At 37.5% G+C, this 27,507-nt stretch overlaps 1 protein-coding gene across 18 annotated transcripts in view; it reads left to right on the top strand.

Moving 5' to 3' along the window:
* The window catches only part of LOC125741731 (RNA binding protein fox-1 homolog 1-like), a 440,599-nt gene that overhangs the window by 294,503 nt on the left and 118,589 nt on the right, over nt 1-27,507 (top strand). For 12 of the 18 annotated variants that reach the window (XR_007397837.1, XR_007397838.1, XR_007397839.1 and 9 more), the window contains one exon: nt 5,967-6,008. The exons of 5 other annotated variants lie outside the window; for them this stretch is intronic. Coding sequence is in view for 10 of the 13 variants with exons in the window: in XM_049012998.1 (XP_048868955.1) it covers nt 5,967-6,008 (42 nt within the window). In the remaining 3 variants the exon portion in view is untranslated. Of the gene's footprint in view, nt 1-5,966; nt 6,009-7,975; nt 8,318-27,507 lie in introns of those variants that run through there. One more of the 18 variants, XM_049013013.1, reaches the window with a different exon arrangement.

The following is a 27,507-nucleotide window of genomic DNA, read 5'->3' as shown; positions in this document are numbered from 1 at the left end:
CGTATATGTCCTGAGGAGAGGTGAGGCGGATAGCCAAAGATAGGCAGAGATGGAGCCTTACAGTGAAGGCCCTGTGCTCCAACAGTAATAAACTAATCAACTGTACTAAATGTATGTATATACACTTATTTTATAGATTATCATCCAACTCGCAACCCGGAATCAAAATGCAGGGATTCCACGTTTTAGCTGTATAAGAATGACATCTAAGTAACATCCGAATGAAGCAGTTTGTGAGGGAATAAGGGATTCTGTGGGTAACTAGGCACCCCTCAGTGGAAGTAGTCACTTATAATCAGCCAAATGGCTCATCAGTAGTAAATGAAGCGATGCAGACCAGTCAATTGACTTGATCGATGTTTTAAAGTTTGTGTTAGTATCCCATTGACTATCGGCATTTGTTTTAGTACACAGCAGTGCCATCCGCAAATCCTAAAAAAGCCTTCTGTGAAAACTCGTACAAAAGTGACATCACACATGCAGACTTTTTTTCTGTTGAAAACTGAAACTGAAGAGTGCTTCTCTTGGAGTTACAAAAGGCTTAAGTCACTTTGCTACAGGGAGGATTCGGTTTCATTGACCAGAAGCTTTTATCTAGGCACAGGACTGGAGCGTAACTCTTCACAGAACATGCACAAGACGATAGTAGTCGTCTCTAAACAGACGTCTGTAAAACGCACAACTTCTTGACAGACTGACACTCAGGGGAGTTGGGTGCCACCTCCAAAGAGAATGGGAGAAAATGGCACCATCGAGGTGTATAAATCTGACACATACCCTCAACAGAATTATGCTGAAATCGGAACCAGTGTTAAAAATGTCTATAGGCACTGTACTTCAAATGATGGATCAGTTCATTTAAATATCCCTGTCAACACCAAAATATCAGAAATTAATGAGTCTAATATATTTTTAAAAACAATAAGATATTAGAAACATAAATAATACAGTATTTAACTTGTTTTTTTACTTTGTATTTAGCAACTACCCTGTAACCCAAACCAGGGTAATCGGTTAGAAGACAGGTTGTTGGATGGATATTTACTGACTAAGGAGGTATGGTAATTAAACAAACTTTGTTCTGGGTGATCTGTTTAATTACCTGTGAGGTGCATGCATATGCCATGCCTACAGAAAACTCAAATAATGAATCCTACCTGGCCTTAAATGGAGTTTTTGCCTGGTGAGGGTTTTATTGGGGTCAGCTGCGTGGGGAGGAGAGAAGAAAAAACGACTCCTCCAGAAGGGTAGAGTTTATAGGGCACCCAGCCCCCTTCCTCAAGTTGCATAGGGTTTTTCTCCCCAGGGTTTTATTAGCTTTGGTTGAAGCAGTCTTCATCTCACACTTCCTATGATTGTGTTTGAATCCTGTCCTTGATTGTGTCTGTAGAGTGTGCATGTTCTCCTCATCTCTGCAGAGGTTTCCTTTAGATACTCTAATTTCCAAAGACATGCAGATTAGGTGAATGCGAGTCCCCATGATGTAGACAAGGTATAAAAGCTGGAGGGGTATCTTGTTCCAGGTTCCACTCGCCTTTCTCTCTTTGCATTCTCGGATAGCCTACTGGCTCAGCATGATGGCATAAGTGTTTATGAAGCCAAGGCAGCTTTTGCGCATTTCATGACTGCTGATCCCTGTGAGTTGAGTCTTGGGACACTGGACAGCTGTCAGGACTAGGTAGCAATGACTGAGGGATGGACCTTAGTAAATCTGCAGTGGAGGAAGCAAGTCTGGAAGGAGCGAGTCAGCCAGAGGTACCAAAGGGCCAGACAGAAGAGAAGTCACGCGGACTGCAATGGAGATAGGCTGAGAGGAAACGGGTGAAGGAAGGGAAAGTTGTCAGGAAAGATTCTTGAGACATCACCTTGGCCTGCAACTCAGAGCTTCAGGACTTGGCATTTTCAAAAAAAAAAAAAACAAAAAAAAATACATCACATTTCTGTTTATATAAACCTAGGAAGAAGGTTCATCTGTAGAAGTTTTCAGCTTGCCCTGTTCACTGCAAGGAATAGGATCCTCCCGCGATGACAGTTGCGATACTGTTCTCACTTGAAGTTGGCAAATTCCTCAGTGAACTCAAAATTTCAGTTTACTTCAGCTTTCTACCATTTCATGTCACTCACTGATCCAATTGAAATAAATGGCTGTGCATTGGATAGTATTGTGATATCATACCCCAAAGTATTGGGGCTGCTAGCTATGTGTGTCTATTTGTGTGTGTGTGTGTGTGTGTGTGTGTGTGTGTGTGTGTGTCGGGTGGGGAGGGATTAGGTTTATATTACTTTGTGGGGAGCAAATGTCCCCCACAATGTAATAAAAAGCTGTTTATGTTCTGTGAATGCAATTAAAAAAGTAAAAATGCCAGAAAGCTTGTATTTGGTTTGGTTAGGGCTGGGTAATGAATGAATGGAGAGTCCCCACAAAGATACAATTACAAACCTGTATGTGTGTTTTGGTAAAACCTGTTATTTTTTAGCTTTGTGGTGACATCTTTCAGGTTTCCATGACATAAACCTTCTATATATTGTTACAGTACTAGTTACAGTTATCGCTATTATAGTTACTATTTCTGTGTTGATTTTATTTAAATAGTTTGTAACAATTATTTGTGTTTTTGATAGCTGGTGATAAAATTGCCCTAAGTTCATTCAGAATAGCAGCATAGCTCCAGGCTTGGGAGTCAGAATTTTTTCTGTTTTGCTGTGCAATGACCTTTGTGGCCCAGAGTCCGTTCAGTACACATCCCACGGTGCATGAGCCCGACTGATATAGGTATTGCTATATCGATCTGAAGCCTTTAAAGGATTACCTGTAGTATTGTCTGGCCCTACAAATTTTGCAAACTTTCCCAGAATGTCTATGTCACAATCCCATTTCTCTGAACCTGATGCGTACTCATAACTGGTTGGTTTTTATTTGCATTCGTTTCAGGACATGTATCATGTATAGGTCCTGGAGCAGTGTTATTAATATGTAGCGGCGCTTGCAGTTAGTGTCATGTGTTCAGTGTTACGAGCTGGAATATCACAGTAGATGTTGTTAAAGAAAAACCAAACAAGTATAATAAAATTGCAAATTATACTGTGGAGTAGTTAATGCTTGTCAGTATATTATCATCTAGATACAAAGATACTGTAATCATCATTAGTACAGTTCAGTTTCCTGTGTTCATGTTTAGCATTTTCTGTTGCGGTGCTTCACACCAGCAATAAGTGAACTCTGTGGACATTCAGAATATCTGAGTGAAATCAACACAAGCTGCTTGAATATGTCTCTGCGTGATGCTCTGAACGCATTGTTCTGAATGCGCTTAAAGTGGCAGTTCTCAGTGGCATTCTTCTTTCGGCTGAACTCAGCAGAGACCCGCTTATTGGCATTTTTATATTCAACCTTTTTAGTCTCTCTAAGACATCCTGCTTTAACTAAATAGCCCGACACTTTCAACGCGTCTCTCTGCTATCTGTAAGTGCCTGTATCAAGCTCACTTTCAGTAAATCACCTGTCCCGAGCATTTCAGGCATTTTGCCTTAAATATGTGTCAGATGTTTGTCAAGCTAGTGTTTTCCATGTCAGTGTTTGTACTTGACATACAGATGCATTTTATTTTACACCAGGTTTGCTATAGATTTAATGGGAAAACGCTGGAGTATAATGCATGAGCATGTTGTATTTTTTTAAATAATTTCCTAATATAATGCTGCTTTTAATGGTAATTTCTTGTCTTGTGGAGTATAGATGGCGAGATATGTATTTTGCACTTGTTCCTCGGAAGCCAATGCAATCTTTCACAATGATGCTATGGGACTGCAGCATGCAGCACTAGGGGATCGTCTGTGTGTTATTCTGCTCTGTGTGTAACATCTGGTATTCATGTCACGCATTCTTAAACAACCTACCCAATGCAGTACATAGTACATTCACCAATAAAGTGATGGAAAACAGGGCATAGCTAGATCATGGTTCAAAAGCGCATCCATCTATCTTCCCAATGCTCAACCTAGTCAGGGTCACAAGAGGGCCAAGGGCCAACCCCAGAAAGCACAAGGGACAGGGTAGGGCTATACCATCATAGGGCATACACAGTATAGGTAACCTGGAGACAGTTAGCTTAACTACAGGAGGAAACCAGAGTCCCCAGGGAGACAAAGGGAGAGCATGCACACTCCACAAACACACACACACACACATACAGAACCAAGGCAGGATTCAAACCCCAATCCTCAAGGTATGTGGAAAAAGTACTATCTAATGAGCCAATGTGCTGTCCTGCATCAAAGGCCTAAATAAACTTGTGTGTCCGAATGTAGGATCTCCACTGACATTTCAGCACCTCACAAATGGGATGTGAAGTGTAAAATGTCCTACACTTGCATATGCATTGAAATGTATGGTATGGCATTATTCTTGCAATCTGTTTGGAATTAATTTGCCAAGAAATTGAATGTTTTAAAATCAATTTAAGATGACTTTATAGTTGCGTGCACTTGTCAGGTGTCATTACAATAAAGAACTGGCTCTTTTCAAAAGTGCTGCCCATGCACTAACATGTACCGTTTGACGAGACCTTTACTAAGATTAACTGCAATGTAATGTACAGTATACATACAAGAGAGATAAACCCTAAACTGGAATACTTGAATGCTTATGTATTTCATGGACACCTTTGAAATCTTGCAATAATAATAATAATAATAATATTGATTTACAAATTTCACATACAGATACCTTACTGGAGAAATTCAGGTTAAGCACCTTTCTCAGAGATACGGCATTAAAACACCAAGGAATCTCCTGGGACTTGATCTAGAAAAAAAATCAGGTTACAGGGCTGTGTCTATATCCACTGTGTTACCTGGCACAGCACCTTAAACGTACCTTTACAGTGACAAAGATCCATATAGATAACGATGTCATTTCAGAAAGTCCTGAGCGCATATGCAAACCACAGTGTTTGTTTAGAATGGATAAAATTCATTGCCAGTTACAGCCTTATCAGGTGAATGCATTGGAAGTTACAATTGCAGAGGTAAGGGGGACAGTTTCCTTGTTTGTCTCGGGGCCTTGGGATAGATGCAGTTAATGTTTCGGGTTCCTGACAGTGAAGGCTTTTCTGCCCTGTCATGGGCTGGTGTCCCGTCCTGCTTGTCTGCATACTGGTACCAGCGCTTCCCGAAAGATGCTCCGGACTCACCGTGACCCTGTACTGAGTAAGCAGTTATGGGACATGGCCCAATGGATACAGAATCATAGGAAAAGATACCTTAACAGGAAGAGCTTACGTGTTAGTTCCACCAGTTAAGGAGGAGCAGCATTTCAAGTGCTGATTAATTCTCTATGCTAAGCTATCTGGTCTGTAAGGTGCCCGCAGTGTCAGTTCTGTAGTATGAAAATGATGAATATTGTGGAAAGCATTTTAAAAGTGCCCAAGTCATATATAACTATTTCACATGTTCTTTTCATTAAACTGTATGAGACTCCAGAAATATGTATTGTGTCTTTTTATTGGCATGTGGATTTTAAGATGTGTATACAGTATTTTTTTATTATTATTTTTTTATTATGCTATACTTTACATTTCTCATCCCTCTGGTTTCATTTCTGCTTACCAAATGGGCAGTCATATTAAGTTAGTTGTTTTTGTTTTTAAATATGTATTCATGGATCAGCATTCACATCATACTTCATTTACTATGTTTGCAAGCCACTTCAGTTTCTGCATAAACTTGCTCAATCAATGCACTGGTAAATAGGAAATCAGTTTGTAAAAGGTTATCATAGCTATAAACTTACTGTAGATATGTCTGATTTATTATGTGACATTATATCCGAAAATGTCAAGATTTTACATTAAATTCTTTTTTTTCTATGTTTGTTTGTTTTTTTTTATGATTCATCATAGAATTTGATCCTTATATCTTTTCCATTGAAGGCGACATTTTAAATGTGGCTATAATTCTTTTGACAGATTCCAAGACAGCAAATGAGCTGTGACAAAGCGCGACTAAGGGTACGTCATTTTTTTTTTTTAATCTCCATCCTGTTAATACTTGCTCTCTCGACTGCCGTGCTTGAGAGCAGCATTTCTGGTGTGTTTTTGTGTTACCATGTAGGACAGAGCCAAGGCTGTCATAATGCCACAGGCATATTTCTCTATATCGTTGGACACTCTCATGATTAAGGAAAAAGTCTCATGATACTTCTGTAAATGCCAGTGTTCTTCTTAGCTCTTACCTTCTGAAATATCTTTCTATAGTTCTTTTCCCCTTTTTTAATTTATGTGCTTTTATTTTTTATTTCAGTAGCTGTCCTTACTTAGGTGACAGCATACTTGTTAAATTTTCTGGTTTATGGTTCATAGTAACCCCCCCCCCCCCCCCCCCAATTCAGACCGTGTAAATGGGTAATGTTATAAACCAGGTTTTCACATTACATTCTCATTGTGTTTAGATCTGTTCTTCATTTAATTGAATTCTACATGTTTCTGTGTCTGTTATTAAATACAATATAAAGACATTAGAATGCCAGCCCACACCCTACTGTATAACACTCCCAGTTCTACTGCTTGTTATTATTTTTTATTTTGATATTGGGAAAGGTGGCATATGCTGTATGTGGGTTAAGGCTATAGTAAGTCATTTTCAGCATCTCCTGTTCATTAATGAGGGCATATGTGCAGAATTTATTATCTGAATAGATGTTCTTTCTTTAACATTAATACTCTGAGTGACTGGTGCTCCTTTATATAGAAACTCAGGGTTCACTAAAAAGGACCTGATTCCTTAGACTTATTGGTCATATGATTAAGAAGCAGTCAATACTATGGTAAATGGCATCCTTGGGTTCATGTAAATTGAACAGCATATAAATCTTTAGTTGCAAAAAAACTAAAACAAAATAAACTTTTACACCTATTCATGCAGTCTACTTTTTAAACGATTGCTTGGGAGTCATTTGTATTTCTTTATTTGTTTGTTTGTTTGTTTTAATCTTGACCAAACAAACTATTGACATATAGTTTTTTTTTTTTCTTCAAAAATGTACAGGAGCATCACCGAAATTTTAGATGAGGCACATGCACTTATTTAAAGCTATACATTATCTTTAATTTCTATATTCTTTGTTTTATATTAACATTAAATTTAAGTTTATTATGTCACACGTACTGCAGTGTATTACTCAGGAATAATGTATAGTTCTGGGTTATAGTATGAAGTAAGAATGGGGTAGCAGTGAAATGATTATCAGCCACTGAATGCGGATGTGATGATGAGGAAAGGGCAGAGTGGAAATGTGCCTCTCTTTGTCCTCAGTGGTAGTAGCAGCAGCAAGTCAGTAGATGGCTGTAGAAAAGTATTCTTTGTTAAGCCCGTGCTGGAGCTGAAGAACCAGGGAAGGCCTTGACCTGAGCGCTTGCTGCATTTGTTTGGAGTGGTTTTAAAGGGATAGAGCACCAGCAGTGTGCATCGCTGAACAAGGCTAGCTCAACTCTTAGCGTGCTTTGCTCCAGCATTGGGGGATCCTGTGGATCTGTTTTGATTTGACCAGAATATTCCCCATCCGTTCCATGCTTCCTGCTATCAGAGCGCACTCGGAGACTCCCGTACAGAAGAGGGGTGGATGTGTACTTCCCTCAATATCTGGACAATCTGTGATTTAGCTTTTCTTTTGTTGTTGTGTTTTTTTTTTCTTTCTGGGGGTGTGGGGGAGGGTGTGGGGGTAGCAAAGGATTCCGCCAGCTGTTACTGAATGAAAACCTCCTGGCCTGCTGCAGAGGGGCTGTACTGTACTGTGCTTTTTTTTTTCCTTCGCCTGTTTCTGTATGTGCATGTGCTGAGGCTGCCTGTGTGTGTATCTCTGAGAACATCCCCCCAGCCCAATCCCCACCCAACCCCTACCCCCCCCCCCCCACCCCCCCCATCACCTCTCGCTTACTTTGCCTGCACTGTTGTACTTGACTGCCTTGGTGCGCGGAACTGCTCATTAAACAGACACGCCAAGAATTGTTACCTAAGCAAGCCTTGTCAGTGGAGGAAGAGAGAGGAAGAAGGGAAAGCAGAGTTAGGGAGGGAAAAAAGGAGAACCAGAAGCCGTTCTCCCCCAAAAAAGGAAAGAAGAACCTGCTGAACAAGTGTCATTCTTATAAATAATGTAAAAAAAAAATCAAGAGTAGGGTGACCACTTGATTAAGAAGCAAAGATTCAAGAACATTTTCATACTGATTCCGCACCTTAGCTGAGGAACTTGCTTAAGTAAGGAGATTTCTGTCCACTGTAGGAAGCCTTTGATTCTTCACTCAAGATGATGATGTATCTATGGGTATGTAGTATTTATTTCATAGTGACTCTTATGCATTCCTCTGTGTGCCTTGTGTGAGCCTGCTGTATATATGCACTGATGGTCATAATGCATGATGCGTATTACAGTGCAGAGCACTGATATCCTGATAGTAGCTGATATCCTGACCTGTGCAACAAAAATCACTTTATTGGTGTATCCCGTGCCTTTTCCTCTCTGAGCTGTTATGTTTGCCATTCTGTTGATTATCATTTGTGGAAAACTGGTACCCGGTTACTGATCAGTTGTAGATCAACGGTCTAAATTTATGCAAATTGTATTATGTATAAACTTGCATTATATATTTTACTGTAGGAAAAACATAGTTTACTTATGGTAGTTTTAGTGCACTTTAATTTTTATCTTCTATGGAATATTTAACTACACGGTGCTTCTTTTGAGCATTTCAGTGTGGAAAATAAAGTTTAGTCACAATTTCAGTATTTCTTTGTTGCTGTAAAATCTCTGACTTGGATCTATAAGTTCAAATCAAAGAACCAAACACCCTGAAGTAAAGAGGCTTTGCTGTTAAATGTTTTTAACTTTACTTTCTTCCCATAAAATGATACTTTTTTATCTTTAATACAAATTTAATACTAATTAGCGGTAGAGCATGCATCCTGTTTGAGCTATGTGTCATTAATTAATCGGCCAAGAGTTCATAGAATTGACTTCATGTGTTTCTTATCTAATTTCTAAGCTTTTGTAATTTTAAGTTTCGTTTTAAACGTTCTGTTATTGGAGAGATGGCACTATGCACTAATTGACTGATAACCCTAGGGTAAAATTACAGAAAATGTCTTGTTCTGTGAATTTCTGAGAACAGAATTGGCCTTCTGGAGTCTTATTATGTTCTTATACTTCAGTCATCTCTGTCATTTTTAGTTGAGAACACTTTGCTTAAGCTAATTGGTCATGCATTAAACTTAGACTGCTCAGATGACTCAGGGAGGGTTCTCAGAAGATAAAGGCTAATCACTTTCAGCAAATCTGAATGAGTCCATTAGCTCAGTTTAAGATTTGGATAAGTTGTGGATACAAAAATCTTGCATCGTAGACAACATTACAATGAGGTTCCTTAATAGTGTACCTCTATGTTTTACCTGTATGTGTGTGTATCTTTTACATAAAATTTCACTGAAGTTCGACGTTATGTGTAATGTGCTGACATTTTGCTGTTGTGTGAAATTATTGATAAGGCATGTGCAATTGTTTTTTACTTGGCAAAACTGCAGTGAAGATCTCTGATTATATTTGTAGTAGTGCGTTTAGAAACTGGTTTGCCGTGCCTTTGCTCTGTACATTAATACAGTATCCACACAACGCTCATTCCGAAATCCTCCTGCTCTCCATTACATTGAGTTGTTGGCTGTTACCTGTAAATCGTTGCTAGTAATACTCAGGGAATTATGTACAATAGATGCATTAAGGCTGTCATATTTCATTTAAATGGCGTAATCTGGCAGGTCAGTTTTGTGAGTACAGTTTTGTTTTAATATTTTATTGAAAGCAAAGACAACATACACAACATATTTTAAATATGAAACATTAAATAATTTAATCTCATTCTGACAACAATGGCATGTTTCAAATGAAAAAAGGTAAATATAAGTAACATATCAATAAATGTACTCGTCTACTGTTTTAAGAATTAAATGTGATCCTTACTGCAATATAATATTGTGCTTGTCAGTAGTGTTGGAATTTCAGCTTTACGTACGTAGCAGGTATTTTGATTTTCTTTGGTCATGTTCAATTGTAAAATGAAAATTATTTGCCAAAATAAACACTTACTCATTCATATATAAGTTATGGGGTATCAGGCTAAAGGGGAAGGAGGTAGATGCTGCCTTTGATTAATGTGACTTTTAAAATGCAGCAGACGGTTCATGTCTGTATTTCTTTCAAATATATGGTACAGAGAAACATATAACCATATCGACTATCAATTGTTAGTTACCTTTATGTTTTCACGTTTGAATTTGCATTTAAAAATAAAATATGTAACATTTATTGACTTTTTAAATCAATACTGCTTTGCATGAAGAAGTGCACATCAACCAAAAGGATTAGGTACTGCACTTAGGTATTAATTTACAACATACGTTATCTTTAAATACACTATATTGCTCTTTTTGTGCATTTGCCGTCACCTGTGAGTTTAAGAGCTGCTGTTTAAATTTCCGTGTAGCCATTAAGCAGTGGAACCTTCATAATAATCGTTTCTTGTGCTGCTTTGCACTCCCTGAATGGCTCCAAATTCAACAATGTATAAAGTGTTTTCACCAGCCTAGATTGCAGAATCAGGTCTGCCTTTTAATGAAGTCATGTAATTAAGCAACATTATTTTTTAATTGCGTATAGATTCATTTAAACAGAGGCTGTGGCAGCCAGACGGCAGCCATTGATTGTATGGCTTGGTCTAGACTGTTCTGTTTCAAACAAAAACTGATGATGCCTTTTGTTTATATACACCCTCTTGAGCTGTCTCCTAAGTGATGGAATTTTCATTGATGTTAGCGACTATCTTTCAGGTCCTACTGATGAATGGTCAATTGCATAAAAAGTATGTATGCATGTACGGCCGGCATTGATCTGAACTGCAGTTGAGTATTGAGTCGGAATGTTATTGTGTTTCAAGTTCTGTTAATTGTCGCAGTGTCATTAATATTTTCAACATATTTACAGTAGACCCCATACTTTTCTCTTGGAGTAAAGCATGTAGCATTTTCAAAACTGGGAATCTGTTAATGTAGCTCGCTTTATAAAACTTCCAGATGAACGACTCATGGTAATTCTGCCGAAAAGGCATCAATTCAAGGAGAATTCAGTACAATTAAACATATTTTTGTTGTTGTTACTTTGTTCCTTCCTGTATATCATCAATTGATTGCCAAAACTTGAAGTAAACCCTTGATGTAAAACTAAATTGGCCCAGCGGTCACATACTGACATTGAGCTTGTTCAATCTGTCATTATAATTAATATAATCTGATCTTAGTACGAGTTCAGAAATGAATTGTTAATAAACTTCTTACGCCGTGCTTGAATTCCCCTTCTCTGAAGTCCACGCAGCCGGCCTGCTCGGAAATACTCCTCAAAGAGTGCCGTAGTGGGTATCATGTTGATCCACGCCATCGCTCTGTTTGCCGTTTAAGTCGGGTTAAAAATAAGCAAAATAAAATGGAAAATTTGTCAGAAAAGGGAGTTTGTGGAGGGTAATATTATCTGCTAAGATTCTGCTCTTGACATTAGTTAGACTAATTTGAGGTTTAGAACAGATCGTGTGTGTGTGTGTGTGTGTGTCTGAGAGAGAGAGAGAGAGAGAGAGAGAGAGATTTGAGTTTCCTCTCAGAATTGGGGCAACTAGGAAAACTGGAACAGAGTACTTCCCCTAAATAATACATATTTGCCAAAACTTCTTGCATTGTCAGGGGAGTCACGTGTGGCACTGTCTGTTTTTCACCCCCCCCCCCCCCCCCCCCCCCCCCAGAATGTCAAGGTCTGAGGGTCAGCCAGTGTCCAAGACAGTACAATCACAATAATAATAGTAAAAGAATATAAATTTTAATTATATGTTGTTGGTCTCATGTGTTTTAAAATGTTATAGTATTGAAAAATTCTTTTTAAAGATTTTATGTTAATTGTTTCACTCCCAGAGCACCAGAACAGCATTTATATACAAAGTATTTTCCTAGATTTATTTCGATTTATTTTTAATATACAGAAGGTGTGATCAAAAGTTACTATTAAATCTTCAAATGTATTTTACAAAATAAGTCAGGTATCAACATAAAATATTACATTGTATCCACCCATCCATTTTCCAAACCGCTTATCCTTCTGGGTCGCGGGGGGTCCGGAGCCTATCCCGGAAGCTATGGGCACGAGGCTGTTACATTGTATGTAATTCCTAATTGAATGGATTCACATATGATTACAATGCACAAATTATATAGACTTTAAAGCCAATTCCCACAAATCTTTGGGTGTCTGCGTTATTATAGAAACAAGAGAAAACAATCGTACCTGTTGTAAGTCTTATAATACTACATCCCATCTGGGATTTCGCCTGTGCTTCCTGGGAGGGGCTCCGGAGTAGTTTGATGTGAGCCGGGTAAATGGTCGCGCCAAATGGATGAGGTACACCACAATACACTATGATAGGTATTCATCTATCTCACTGAAAAATGGAACAGATGTTTACCATCCAGCATGGCCAGGAATAGTGATCTTTAAAAAAATATATATGAAATAGACCAATGAATCATTTGATTTAAGTGGTATAGTAAGCACACTATGTTTGATACAAGGTTTCAAGTTTTTTTTAAGCGATTGGTCCTTGGATGACCGCTTATGTTGAATCAGTGCACCTGGTAGTATTGTATGCAGTTATTCCAGAGAGCCTTGCATAGCTCATGGAAAATGTTAATATTCTGCTGCTAATTTTCAATATGTTACTGAGTTAAGTACTAGTGATCATTTTATCAAGTGATGCAACTTTAGATACTGACAATTGTTTCTGAAAAATGTATGAACATGTTTTGTTAAAGTCTTTTGTTTTTATGCATTGTTTCTTCTCATACATATATAATATATATTTTTTCCGTATGTATAAATGAAGTTGAAGAAGTGTTAGCAAATGGCTATTTGTAATGAAGGTTTGAATTCTCACTTGACACATTACGGGAAGCTGCTGACTTGATTGTCACTCTTTAATCGTTTGGTGCTTCTGTCATCGCTCTAACATGCCGATGCAAGCATTTCATCACCATGCTGATGAATTCACATATTCAGATCATTTATCTTCTCGTGTTGTTTTACATTGTACTATCTGGTATTTGGTAACTGCATCACATACAAACCCCTGTAAACGGGACGGCATACAAGAATTTTGCATGCTTATGGTTAACATCCCCCCCCCCCCCCCCCCACAAAAAAAAAAAACACATGAAAAATTCAGAAAAATTATTATTTGATTTTTCCACTAAAATAACTCAGTCCTTTCTATATTTTATTTCTTTTGATGTGCTTTTTGTATATTTTATTGGAGATTGAATGGGTCAGTTACACACATGTAAGTATCTGAATTAAAGAAACGACTCAATTAACATTGGCTTTCATACAAAATGATACAGAAATCTGTGTGGGAAAACTACTGAACAGCATTTTTAAAAGAAAAATTAACAGCGTGTTTTTCTCCCTAAATAATGAGAGATCTGTGTTTAGTGTAATGATGCAAATGAATCAAATGTGTATGACAGTGTTAAAAATGGAAAGTGGAAAATGCATAGCCTATGTTGATACTTACAGTATACACTGTTTTCCTTTATAACTTTTAACATTTTATTATGGAAAATTAAGTGCAGCTAAAAATAAATTACCCCCAATGAATTAAATAACTACTCATGAAATAGAGGCTGTAATGTATGACAAATCAGTGTACACTGTTCTAATAAATATTGATGTAATGTTTCAATAGCCGGTCACATGTAAAGATGGACTGTGTGGTATCTCTGGTCAGCCTGAGAGCTGCCGGCACATTTTGGGCTTGTAGCTAGAGGGATACGCATCACTACACAAAATGGGAAAACTGCTACTGATAGTAACATTCATGTTAAAATTGGTTTATCTTAAGACGGTGGAACTGGCTTCCACCCCAGACTACCTGGTCAATACTGCGATTTAAGGACCACTGCTGCTGTAATGGTCCTTGATGTCTTGCACATGGCAGAGTACACTCTAAAATCCAATTAACAGCACATTGCAAATGTGCCTTTTGTTCTTTGATATCAAAGTGCTTTTTCAACTCATTAAAAATACAAACACTTTTTATCTCTAATAATTTGCCAGTTTAGCCATTAAATATCTTCATTCGCCTTATATTAATTTTTAAAATCAAGGAACTGCACTCTCAGAAAATAAATATTTTAAGAGCTAGTGACAGAATTATGACCTAATTAAATTCACAGCAGTGAAAAAGCATTGCCATTAGCCGGGTTTGGAGAGCTGTGAAGTGTGCCTTTACCTTGCTGGCCTGATCCTACAGGAATGGCAGGCAGGTTGGGGGTAGGTCCACCGTATTAACACCATTGGCCTTGTAAACCAAAAAGACCAGTAAAGTTCTGGATCTTTAGAATGCCAGCAAGATTGATAGTGTGCGTGATTGCATCAATACATGTATACAATGCATAATCGTATCTGATTGTATCAGCCAGGAAGATGGCCTGCTTACCTGTGTACTAAATGAGGTTCCATACATTTCCAGGTTTCACAATTTACATGAGGTCTCAATATCAATTGGTGACTTTAAATTAGCCACAGTGTGTGAGCGTGTGCACTGCGACAGGCCCCTGCCTTATATCCAGTGCTTCCTGGGAAGTGACTTAGGCTCACCGTGTCCCTGCCATACTGTAGATCCACTGGAATATGGGTGGATAATGTCATGTGTTAATGATCATTGTTATAAGGCTCCATAGAGCTGTGAATGTTTAATGAGAAAAGTAGCTACATTTTTGCTTCACTGTCATGTTCTTTTGTATTATAGTTAAGCCTTGTTTATTTCTTTCGTATATATGTACAGTTTTCTTTCATTGTTATACATATATTCTACATTTAATAAACAGAGCAACTGTATCTTAAAGATACTGACCAATATAATGAGGGAAATGCAATAACCTGAATTTCTGAAAAACTGAAGCCTCTATCTTCTATTTTTGAAATCTTAAAGCATAAACTTTGTAGTTGTTAATTTAATTGCTGATATTCTGTAATTCCCTAGAGAATATTATGGATTAATCATCTGGTTCATTCCAACAAGAGATAAGCCCCTCAATGAATTGCAATTTTACCAATTTAACCCTGTCTGCTCCTTAATATGACAAGATTAACATTTTTCAATTAGCTATATGTAATTGCACTGTGGGCTCAGTTGCCCTTGTCGTGTCCTTAAAGGTACAGGAGGCTATTTTTAAGGGCTACACAGGTAATTTTATTAAAATGGTTGCAGGATTGATTGCACTATATTAATGCAGGTGTTTCAGATTGTAGTCTGGATGGGTGTATGCTCATGCTGGTTCTCATTTATTCTCATCCTTTTACTGTGACTCTAGCTAATCTTATGCTCTGCTTATGTGCTCTTTCAAATGGTAAATAACAGAAATTACTTTGATAATGTCCATCTAATAAAAAATATAAAATTTGGATTTGCATGGTACTATAATTGCTATTCCGTATTCGATGCGAGTTTTGCTGCTTGAAAAACACAGGAATACATATTTGTTGCAGATGACAGCTAAAGTAAAACTCATGAAAACCTTTAAAGTTGTCGTTATTATTACTATCTTATTTCTTTCCACATGGGATATGCTGCATTGAAAGTAACATAGACTGACTGTAATCTGGAGAAAAAACAATTCCTTATTTTAAAGACAAAAGGCTTCAGTTATACATGTTACAAACCAGGTAGACCTTGTCATCCCTCAAGACAAGTTGTTGTAAAACATATGATTATTGATCTTATGGGCTGTTGGATTGTTTGATATTTTGCTAAGCAGTTTTTTCCTTCTACAAGAACTCAAACATGAGAAAAATATCTTGACTGCCATTGACTATGCATTCATTGGATTTAATTGCCCTTCTGCTTTGTATGTTGAAGACTTTTTTTTTTTAATCATTCTTCGCTTTTTTCTGGTAAACAGCCAGAAACAAACTTCTTAGTATATGTAATGCTGGATGCCAGGCTGGAGAGAAATGCGCATAACAGTCTGAGAATGATTGCTCTATTGTTAAGTTTGGCTTCAGAATTTGGCAGTCCTGTGAAAATATATATTCATTAAACATAACAACAGCCAAATACAGTATTAAAGCTAGGTTCTGTTTTTTTTTTCTTTTTAATTTTCTCCCCTCAGAAATGAGAAATAGGTTTAATGTTTCAGAAGGTTATTGTAAAAAGCAATTAGTGCCCACCCCAGCCCACCTCCACCCCCAATGTTTGACTTTTGAAGCACTTTTTTCAAATAAGATCTGTTCCATTTAGCCTTCAAGTGGTGAATCAACAATGACAGCTAATGTATTTTCAAAAAGATGTACAATACATACTTATTATGTAGATATTCAGTCACCTCTTGTGGCAATGCAGTTTTGTTTATTGATGCGTCTATCGGGAATCCAATTACCCAATTAAAATTGAGTATCGCTATAGCTGGCGTCGCACTTAAACCTTACAAAAAGCATGATACATATTCACTTGATCCGCTTTAATTTAATAAATTGCAGAACGTGCTTCTACAGTCAAATGTCAAAAAAGTACAGTCTAGTGAAAAGTTAAGCTACAAGTTATAAGCATGGTCTCTCAGTGGGTAACATGGCTGGATCTCGGCCCAGTACCTGCTCTCCCCGTGTCATGGGCGTTTCCTGCTGCAGTCCTGAGCCATACAGCTAGGTGAACTGGCGTCTCTCAGTCTCCCTTTGCATGAGTGTATGCGTGCGTGTACCCTGCCATAGATTGGCATCCTGTCCTGGATATACCCCTGCCTCATGGCCCTCCTACCCTCCAGCAGTGGATAAACAATAAGACAAGAGAGGGATTGTCTTCAGTAAATTAAGGAAGATATAGCTACAGGAACCGGTGAACTATAAGTGAGGGAAAAAGACAATAGGACAACTTTAGCATTGATAGAAGCGGATTTAGCTCTGATTTAGGAAGTTTTGACTGATGACGAGAGCATAGAAAAGAGCAGTTTAAAAAACCTATTCCAACTTGTCATGTGTTTCTACACCCACTCATATTATATTGCTCCCAATACAGGATGGATTCTATTAAGGAAATCCTTTCCTCAGCTGCTGGCAGAGCAGCGTTCCTCTTCCTGCTTTTCAGTATGGCTGCACAGCCCAGCAGGTTCAGTCCCTGTTTATTTGTTCTCATTAACTGGCCTTACGAATAGAACACATTTAAGCCCCATGCGATAGCACAGACACCCACTTGCCATATGTTGGTGCTTTTCTTCACCAGAGTGATGTGGGCCATGCATACACTTTATATTAATTGTGACTTAAAGGCTCTTTAAGAATAATATTTATGTGATATTTGGTTACATTTAGTTAATAATATTAAATTGTCCCACGTGCTGCCAGGTTAGCTTTATTTGTACAGTACGCTAATTGCAGAGGATTTTTTTTTATCAATTAATTTGTCTCCTTACTGAAGATATAAAATATCTTTTCCAACAGTAACTATGTGTGTATCTATGTATTTTACACCTTGACGATTTTACCCAGTTTTCAAATTTTCGCATTGAAATTCAGTAATATAAATGACACATAAACAGATGGCAGGTTGACACAAATTTAGCTTCTCAATAAATTACATACCTTTCTTCTTTCATTTATTTGTCAAAAAAATGTTACATTTGGAGTAAATTATTCCTGTTTGAAATGACTAAATTTAGTCTTGGTTTCTGTTTACATCTGTTTACATTTCATTGATTTTTTTCCCCCTCTTTTTGAGCAACACGTGTGTTAATGTGATTTATTTTGACTCACTCTTGAATTACAAATTTTGTCACTGTATGTGACAGTTTTCCAACGCTTTTTGGCTAAACATATCCCTATCTGTAACTGCTTATTCGGTCCAGTGTTGTGATGAGCGTGGACCATATGTCAGGAACTGCAGGATGCAAAATATACCCTGGAAGAGATGCCAGTCTGTCAAAGCGCACACATTTACAAACACAAGCACATACCATGGCCTGTGATAATAGTCCAGAATGACCATCCTTCCTGTATGTCATAGCTACTTTTTAAGGTAATACCAGAATGTATTTCTGGAGATAAATTATATTGTTATGGAATACGTCATTATTTCCATAGTTGCATAGTTCACTATTTGCATAATTACATTAATTGCTAGTCAGATTTGTTTCCCCGGAGAAACATAAACAGGACAAAACTGTGCGAAGTGTTGAGCATCATTTTGCTAACTTCTGCCGTTAGCCATGTGAGAGATGATGTTGTCAACATCAGCTTGTTATTCAGTAAAAGTACTACATTAAGGTTCAGCTGACATCACGGTTCAGGCCAGGGTCAACAGTGAATTAATAGGAAAATTCAAGTCCAAGAGGCAGTGCCACTGTCAGTTACGAAGAGGCCAGGGGAAGCAGGGACATTAACTTCACGTTTAGTATACGGGGAATCTCTGGGTGAAAGGTACATGCCGGTCAGATGTTTCAGGGCGTATGCACATCGGCTGAATGGTAAAGTAACTTCAGTTTTATACCATACGCTGAAAAAAGGACACAGCAATAATGAATCTTATGATCTACACCATATTCAGGCCTCCAACTTCACTCCTCAGTGTGTAAACATTTGGTTGAGGTGGACACGTACACTACAAATCAAAAGCTTTAGCATCCAATGAGAGTTTTCTACATTTGCGTGTTACTCGCTTAGCATTTACTGAAAATACACTATATTTTTTGCTAACAAATACATTGGCAGTATGTTCATCATTTGAATACCTTTATTAGCATGAAAATGTCATATCTTTGGTTCATCAAAGTAACCTCCTCTAGCATTTAGAAACAGAGAAGAGACATTCTTTCTGCAAAGGACATTAAATGCTGCTCTCTTTCATATGATGAAAAAGGGAACTAGTGCATTCAGGAGAGCTGGGAATTTGACTATGTCATCACCACACAACCAGCCAATAGGATGTCAGACAAGCACTGTTACATACGCTTTCCATGTTATACAGGAAACTTGTTTTATTTGACTTTTTCGATTTTGATTTTCATTTATAGTTGTTTGCTCATCTTTCCAACGTTTAACAAGAATAAAAAAAAATCAGTTTATGAAATAAATGAAAAGGTGGCTAAAAAAAACCTGTGCTGTGCAAAACGTTTTGACTGGTAGCGTCTTGAAATAATGTGTATTCTGTGTGTAAATGTGCAGCGTGAACTTTGCTTCATGGGGTAGGCTCTGTGCCGGGCGTAGCTAAACAGGCAGAGAGCTTAAGTAAAATATACTGTTGTTTTCTTCCAGCATCTCCACCCAAACACGCAGATATATTATGAATGTTACACAAATTATAACTTTTATTTACCACTGTTTATGGAAAGTGACACAGAGTATGGAGCCGCTGGGGATTAAGGACCACGATCGAGGGCCCTGTGGCAAACCCACGTTCCCGAACTGGGATCCTTTCAATGACATGTGTCCTGACACGCTGAGCTGCACACCACCCCCACTTAATATTGGCAATATATGGGCCATTTTTGCGTTATGGACATTTCTGACCTGAGCTTAACACAGAAGCCTTGAATAAATGAATGTTGCAATTTCAATGACAGTCATATTATGTTTTGGTCATATGTGTTACATAACGGCCAATAATGTAGCAGCAGGTTTTATCTGATAAAAGAAATGAATTATTAATTCATTATTAACCATTATTAATACAATTAATGGTTATTGATTGGAAACTATAGAAGATTTCATAAGAAACCATTCAAAAACTACATTGCATAATTTCAATTGTGCAACTGTGGTAATGATTCAAATATTCCCCATAGAGCACCAAGACTGTAATTATAACAAAATCAGTAAATTCATTTGAAAAGAGTACTGTACCATATGTGCCACCCCCCACCCCCCTGGCATGAAAATATTAAATATGTTTCTCAGAGTGTTAAATATATCTACAAGGCACATAAATTTAAAAAACTGTTAAATAGCAACTTTCTACAGGAACCCATATTTTCCACTTAGTGTTTAATGATCAGATTAAATTTTTATACATTAGAATATATATTTTACTGTTAATCTGAAACGTGCCCTTAAACAACAGGGAAACCATTTCTTAAAAATCTGTTTCACTGTTTTTTTCCAGTGTGCAAAGAGACACACCACCCTCATTATTAGACACACTGCTAGCAATTCCAGCTCTTTAATGAGCTGGTCTTAATGCTCATGGGAGGGGGACAGCAAGCTAGTCTAATGCCAATGACAGAAGAAGGAGGAAAAAGCCTCACAATAATAGCCAATTCATAATATAATGTTCTAATGCTGTCAGTAATTATAGGTATTTATTATGAAACATTTCTGTACTTGAAGCCTGTTCAGGGTATTTACCCTGTATGTGTTGTTGCATCTAAGTAATTTAAAAGTTGTCTTTGTTGTTACAAGTTTACCTCTGAATTACAGCAAACACCTGGGTGCTCTCAGCTGTAAATTTATCATCTGATATTCAAACCTCATTAAATCCATATCATTTATGTACAAACTGGCAGGTAATCTCTGGAAAAAAAATATATATAGCACAGAACATTCATCACAGTTCCACTCAAAGCAAAATAGTTGCATAGTTTTAGTATGTAACTGAGGTGAAGTCAGTTTGGAACGTGGGAGAACCTGGTGAATCATTAGACCCCTGGATTGTTCACATATCAAAACTAATTTAAATGCGAGGCATTGCAATAGGTCAGAAATAACAATGATTTGAGTAACAGAGATATGCTAATAGAGATATCTACTCCTAAATTCATGTGCTCGATCTAATCTCTAGGAATAAAAGTAGTGAATGCGTGACATAGCTCTCCGTGAGGGCAGAGAGCTTGCAATGTGGCAGAGTGAATTTGTATTTATAAGGCATGCACTTGGGAGTTAATCTCCCCAGGTTCTGTACAGATTCCATAAACGTTAGATACAAATATCATCTGAGTTAGAACCTATTGCCTGTCTGCTTTTACATTAATAGTGCCATGCTCCATCGATCAAGCAGATAAGTCTTTAATGAAAATCTGAATTAAAATAAATGGCGAGTATCCTTATGCCCAAGAACATTTGTTGCATTTGACTGCAGCTACCAAGAGACTGAGATAGTCTCTGAATAATTTTTCTTTTTCAGTCAATGGACAAATAACTAGTTGGGACTGAGATAGCAACACACAAGTATCTGAGGAAAAAGTAAAAGTATAAGCAAATAAAATAGTATTACTGTTAATCAAGCTATTTTTCAAATGTAGTAAATGAAGAAATAAACACACTTTCATTTTGGTAATGTATACAATTTCACACCTAGTAAGACTAATATGGCAAGCTTGCCAAATATCAAATAACAATTATGTTTTATAATAAAATTAAATACAAATGTAGAATACACAAAAAACAATTGAATCAGAAATGGCCAGAAATATGTATGGACCAGGACATTATTATTCTCATTATTTTTAAGTTTTTTATTTTTATTTTACCTCTGGCCTTTTTTTCGGTTTCTCTAATTTCCTCTCAGTGTAGCTGCTGATCTGCTTGACCCTTGAGGTACTACGGTGACCATGAATGCTGCTTTCTGATGATGATGACTGATTTCACGATATTCTGAGAATGAGGTATTTCTCAAATATCACAGAATGGGCTGTTTGAGAAATGTTAAGCAGTCTACATTTTTGATCCTTCGGGAATTAAACATTTATTTGTTTATGCTGCGGCAGATAAAATTTCATGAAGTGCAAGATTAAATAGCCGACCAAACCTCGGTGGTGCTGTGCTGATACTGAGACAAATTTTCTGCTGACTGGAAGAAACATGCTTTGTACAGAAAGGCAATACACTGGATTACTGCCCAATTTAACATAATTAATTTATAATTAACATTGTGTCAATCATATCAGTCTGCAAATATTGTCAAGTCAGAAGTAGCAATAGCATTTTAGCTACTATAACAAGAATTGTTATTTAAGTTATTTTTTTTTTGCATACGATATTTTATTCCGCTGATTTAGGAGCTTTGTTGCAGTCGTTGTCGTCTTGTTTAGGCATGAAATCCTTAATGTGGAAACAACATTTGAAAACATCTGAGATTATGAACAGGGACAAAAAGAGGGCAAGGTATTAAGAGGGCGTTTGGGTACTAAGCTTAAATTCCTTGCTTCCTAAAATTCCTTCTTTGCACCTTAAGATCAAGCACTCTTCTATTGTGACAAGTGAGGAATTAGTGCTACAAGTATCTTTCAGAGGCTGCAGTGGTCAAAGAGGCAGTGAGACACCGCTTGTCACCTTGCTCTTCGTTGAAGAAGGGTTATTAGCTGTGTTTTAGCACTACCGTGGGGAAATCCCTTCTCTGAGTCACCGGCTGTTGGCCCTCTTTACAACCAGAACTGTATTTAAAGAGTGCTTGGTATAAATTCACATAATGGTGTATTCACATTCATATGTATGTCATCAATGAACGAAAAAAAAAAAAATCAACCTGTGCATTTGTATTCAAGAAAATGTATACAAAGGACACACATCTGGTTTATAAATGACAAATTCAGCTTAATATGAATTCAAATGAAACCATGAAGCCCAAAGGTTTTGTCTTGATCTAGTATTTTTTTTCGCTATTTTTAGTACCCTTTGGGTATTTTTTGTTACATATTGTTTAATCACAGGATCTCAACCATGATATTTTTGACAGGTAATTTTCTTAACACATCTGACAGAGATAGATTGCATTGGCCTTTTGGACCCAGAGCCTTTGTCTGTGAGTGATAAGACTAGATTATGGTTATCTTGGTATAAGTGCCCAAGACGATACAGCTACCTAATAAGTCTCGAGGTAATACAGCATTTGCAGAGGGTGCACAGGCACGGGGCCAGATGGGATGCGCAGCCGCAGTGAGGGAACGAAGAGTTTTATAGCACGCATGCAGCAGCTGGTGTCAGGGAATACATCATACCCACACGATGCATGCGGAGGCGAGTGAGGCGGCGCTGCGTCTGGGCTCCAGGCACGCCCCACTTAATGCCTTTGAATCTCTGTTATTTTGTTCTGCTAACGTCGCTTTGATGAAGCTTTCCGAATCTGCCTACTGATCCGGGGAGAGTTTCTCTCTCTCTCTCTCTCTCTCTCTCTCTCTCTCTCTCTCTCTCTCTCTCTCGTGTACAGTCGCACTGAAAATAAGCGTTATCAGGTATAAACGGCTCTGAATATGTGAATATCTGTGTTTTATGAGTCCTCTGGGCACATGCAGGTGCGCAACACGGGTAACGGTAGTTTTTCTTTAACACTAATTCGCCAACAATACAAACAGTTATGAGCTGTTCTGTGGAGCATGCTGCTGCCTGTCCTTAAATTCAGCTTAATGTAAATTTTTATTTATACGACCCCACCTTATATTATCCTCTGAACCTTACCTTAACGTTTATGTGATAATGCATAAAATAAGAGATTACCTGCTACATAAAACTCTAGTTTTTTGTAATATTCATGATTTTAGTTAAATTTTATTAATTCAGTTGTTTTGTAACAAAGAGACATTTGTTTCTATGAATGAGCATCTTATATTAAAGCTGCCATTTTCATGGAGAAAGCATGCTTGTGCTCTCCTGTGGTGGACAGGGGATGTCTAGCGGATTTTCATCTTTGTTAGCAGTGCTCTGCGCCTCCTTGGCCAGCACAGTCTGTGTGAGCAGCAGGGAGCTGTGAATCTCACAATGAGATTCCACAAGCTTTTGATGCACATGGCGGTCATCTCCGGTCAGGGAGAACCGGGGACTTTCCATGATACCTTCTGCCAGTGATCCCAAGATACACTAAGTCTAACAAACCATTTTGATCGCCACTGAAAGCATCCCACGCGAATAATGCTTGACCAGCCTGTAATGCTATATTTCAGTTGTAAATAAAATCCTCTTTTTAGATCACAATTCAGCTGTGAGTAGCTTTAGTTAAAGACACGTTTTTTGGTTGTTTAATAAAAACAAAGAAAAATACTCAGGAATCTTATGCATCATACATGATCTGTTATGCGTTTTTAAAACAGGTTCTGTTGTTTTTTTGCTCAGGAAAAAGAGTGTAAAAGGACTGTAGGATCGGTTCACGTACTTCTGAATCGGGGGGAAAATCTATGACAGAACATCGCATATGGTGACTCGAAGACATAGCATAACTGACAGGATTGTTCCCAAGGTGACAGCACTGACCGCTCGACTGATTTAACTGATGTGTGTCCGGTCAGATGGGGTCAAAAAGTAGCTGTAAACCTTCCCTTTGAAGCAGGACACTTAAGGACGTGTGTAACACAATGGACACTATTGTGCAATATGATCATTACAGTTAACTACTATTTATGGTAACTAACTAACCACTGTATTGTGCCACACAAAGCAGTCGGGACTGCTGAGGATGCTAAGAATAAGATGAGAATAACAGATTTGGTTTTCCAGGATCTTTGTTTGTATTGCTATCGGCTCATGCATGCTTCTTTTTTGCCGAAAGTGGGTGTTTTATATTTATTTTAAAAAGTTTTGGCCAGTGTAATTGCATCCATATGTACTAATGAGTACTTGGCAGTGCCAACTTATGTTGGTTACATAACAGAATCATCAAGTAGAAACTTTTCTGGAGCATTGTTATGTTGTTTATTTCAGGTGCTATAATAGCAAACTGAGAGACTATGAAAACACATTTATGTCTCATTATGTATTGGTTATTACTGTAGTAATCATGTTATTCTGGGATATGTTTCCATCGACATACTCTGCAGATATCTGTGTGTTCTCTGGCTTTCAGTTCACATCTCTCCCTATTTTTTATTTGTTACATTTTGTCGTACGGGAGATCCATGCACGTTTATGTGTTAATGATCTTTATCATTAAGTCAATGATCTTATTGTCACGCAGCCAGCCTCAACGTTTGAGGAAATTCGTTTTCTTCCTATAAATTATTTATGATTGATTGACAATTAATTGACTTGTGCATTTTTGTTGCATACAGAGTAATACATATAATCAACTTCATGCAATCCAAATATAACATCAGGTTGGTTTATTTAATTTAATATTTTTCTAAAGCACGGCTTCATCTTTAAATATAATGTTTTGTGGCTAACTTGTGGTGTTTTTGATTTGGTGTCTGATGAGAAGCCTCTCTACGTTTGAGGTGTTTGCACTTTTTTTATTAGAATCCCATTTTTCCTATTTGGTGTTTTTCACACCTGATCATATAATGATAGGCTTGAGAAGATGCATTATTTGTATCGAATGGAAGGAATTTCACAGGCATTTAGCAAAGTGTGCTTTTCTGTAAACAGTTTGGTTTCTTCCCAGAATCAGGGGTTGTTTTGGAGGATGGACTCCAACAGCTTTTCACTTTTGTCACATTCAGTTATAAGTATGTATATGCATATAGTAACCAATTCAAGTCTTCTCATTGCTGTGTGATTCATAGTGACATTTGTTGGGTTTGCATTCAAATGAACAAAATTGACTGAATGGCTACTCTTGATTTGCATTGCCTTTCATTTTTGTGTGCTGTGGAAATAAAAAGTAATGAAAAAAACCTGCAAACTAACTAATAAATCATCAATCCAGTTGAATGTGGTTTACTACTTGGTCCCTGCTCCCATTGGATTATGGCTTTACGGCACCCTTCAACCAGATTAGTGTTTTTAAGCTCATCACATCCTCATCCTTCACCCTTGTCGCTTTGTACTTTATGGAATGGCTGTGTAGATATGTATACGCTTTGGCATGGATGATAGCGGCGACTCAATTGCCGTAATCATCCTATCTGATAAGCAGGGGTAGCTCCATTTCTTTTTCCTCTTGGTTCCTTTGTAACCTCTTTCCTTTAGATATCAGCCTATTTACATGTATATTACATAATCATAATCTCTGTGACTATATTACCCTCATTAATTAAGTAACCTGGAAGTGATCAGCTCAGTAGTTTTGCCCACATGGAGAATGGCACTTCATTATTTTGAAGCCATTCCATGTTTTAAAATTTGATTTGTTTTTGTTTTTATTAATTTACAGTATGGGCAGTATAGTTTCATTGGAGTTTTATTCATGAGAGGGCAGTGAGGGAATTAAGTTTTTTTTTGTTCTTGTTCCGAATGAGGCAGCTTAACAAGTGGGTAATGGGCATTTTCATTGAACTTGAACAAATGAATATAACTCCTTTCTTCTGTTATTTCTGGTGACCTTTTAGCACAGATTAAATGAATGTTGGAGTGACATTTGTATCCTGCCACTAGAAAACATAGCAGTGTTTTTGGAAGAAAATAATCAGCATCTTGTTTGGGCATTCGCTCCGGATATTACTGTTTGAAAGAACATCCTATTGATTTTGCCACCACAAGTGGAAGTAGACAACATTCATTTCCATCTGGTTATTATTTTTTATAAGGCAGACCATTCTGTATGCATAATCACCATAACCTTAAAAAGTTTGCACTATATTATGGTAAGCTGTCTTGAAATTTTGGAGTAAATGCATTCAGGATTAGGATGTTATTTTATACAAAACTATAGATAATGCTGCTTATTACTGTATTTAAACTTTATTATATTTCCAGTACAACTAGAAAGGTCCTGTGTGTTCATGTGTTCTGTGACTGTACATTTATGTAGCAATGAAGTTTAGTAATGGCTGATACTACAGAGAACCTGCTTGTACGCAAGCATGACGTGTCTAGGTAACCGTGTGACCTCTCCTCCATGTGGAAGTTGCAGCATTAAGTTGCTCGGTGAGTATTTTCAGTGGAGTCAGGTTCTCCTAATGAGACCTGAGCTGTTTCTTTTGATACCGTGACAACTCGTATGTTACTCCGTGGAATGTGCCTTGACAACTAATAACAGTCCACGTGAGCCAAAACTACCTCCGTTTATCAATATGTTCCTCCCACTAGCTCTGTGGAAAAGAAGACTGTACAGTTGTTGACATCACATATCCATCGGAATATTTCTGTTTAAAGGGTCCAAGTGGTGATTTGCTGTTTTCTCCAGATTGAAAATTATTTGTTTTTCCAGTTTGGATTTTGTTTTATAAAGCCCTTTACAATATTTAATAGCATTGAGGCATAAACTACATTATATTCTAATCATACAAAATATCTCCCCAAGTATGGATAGTTCATGAAGTAATGTTGCAATGATGGTAATTGTTGTGGTTTTCCAACCAGAATGCTACGTTATGGAGAAATGTTTATATTTATTTTCATGACCATTGGTAGATTCTCACTGAAGGCAAAAAAAGGTGACATAACTGAAAACATGTTTTATATTCTAGTTTCTTCAAAATAGCCACCCTTTGCTCTGATTACGGCTTTGCACACTCTTGGCATTCTCTCGATGAGCTTCAAGAGGTAGTCACCTGAAATGGTTTTCCAACGGTCTTGAAGGAGTT

The sequence above is a fragment of the Brienomyrus brachyistius genome, chromosome 5, assembly GCF_023856365.1.
Source record: "Brienomyrus brachyistius isolate T26 chromosome 5, BBRACH_0.4, whole genome shotgun sequence".
NCBI lineage: Eukaryota > Metazoa > Chordata > Actinopteri > Osteoglossiformes > Mormyridae > Brienomyrus > Brienomyrus brachyistius.
Note: the sequence above shows the minus strand (reverse complement) of the source record. Positions and strands in the feature narration are given on the sequence as shown.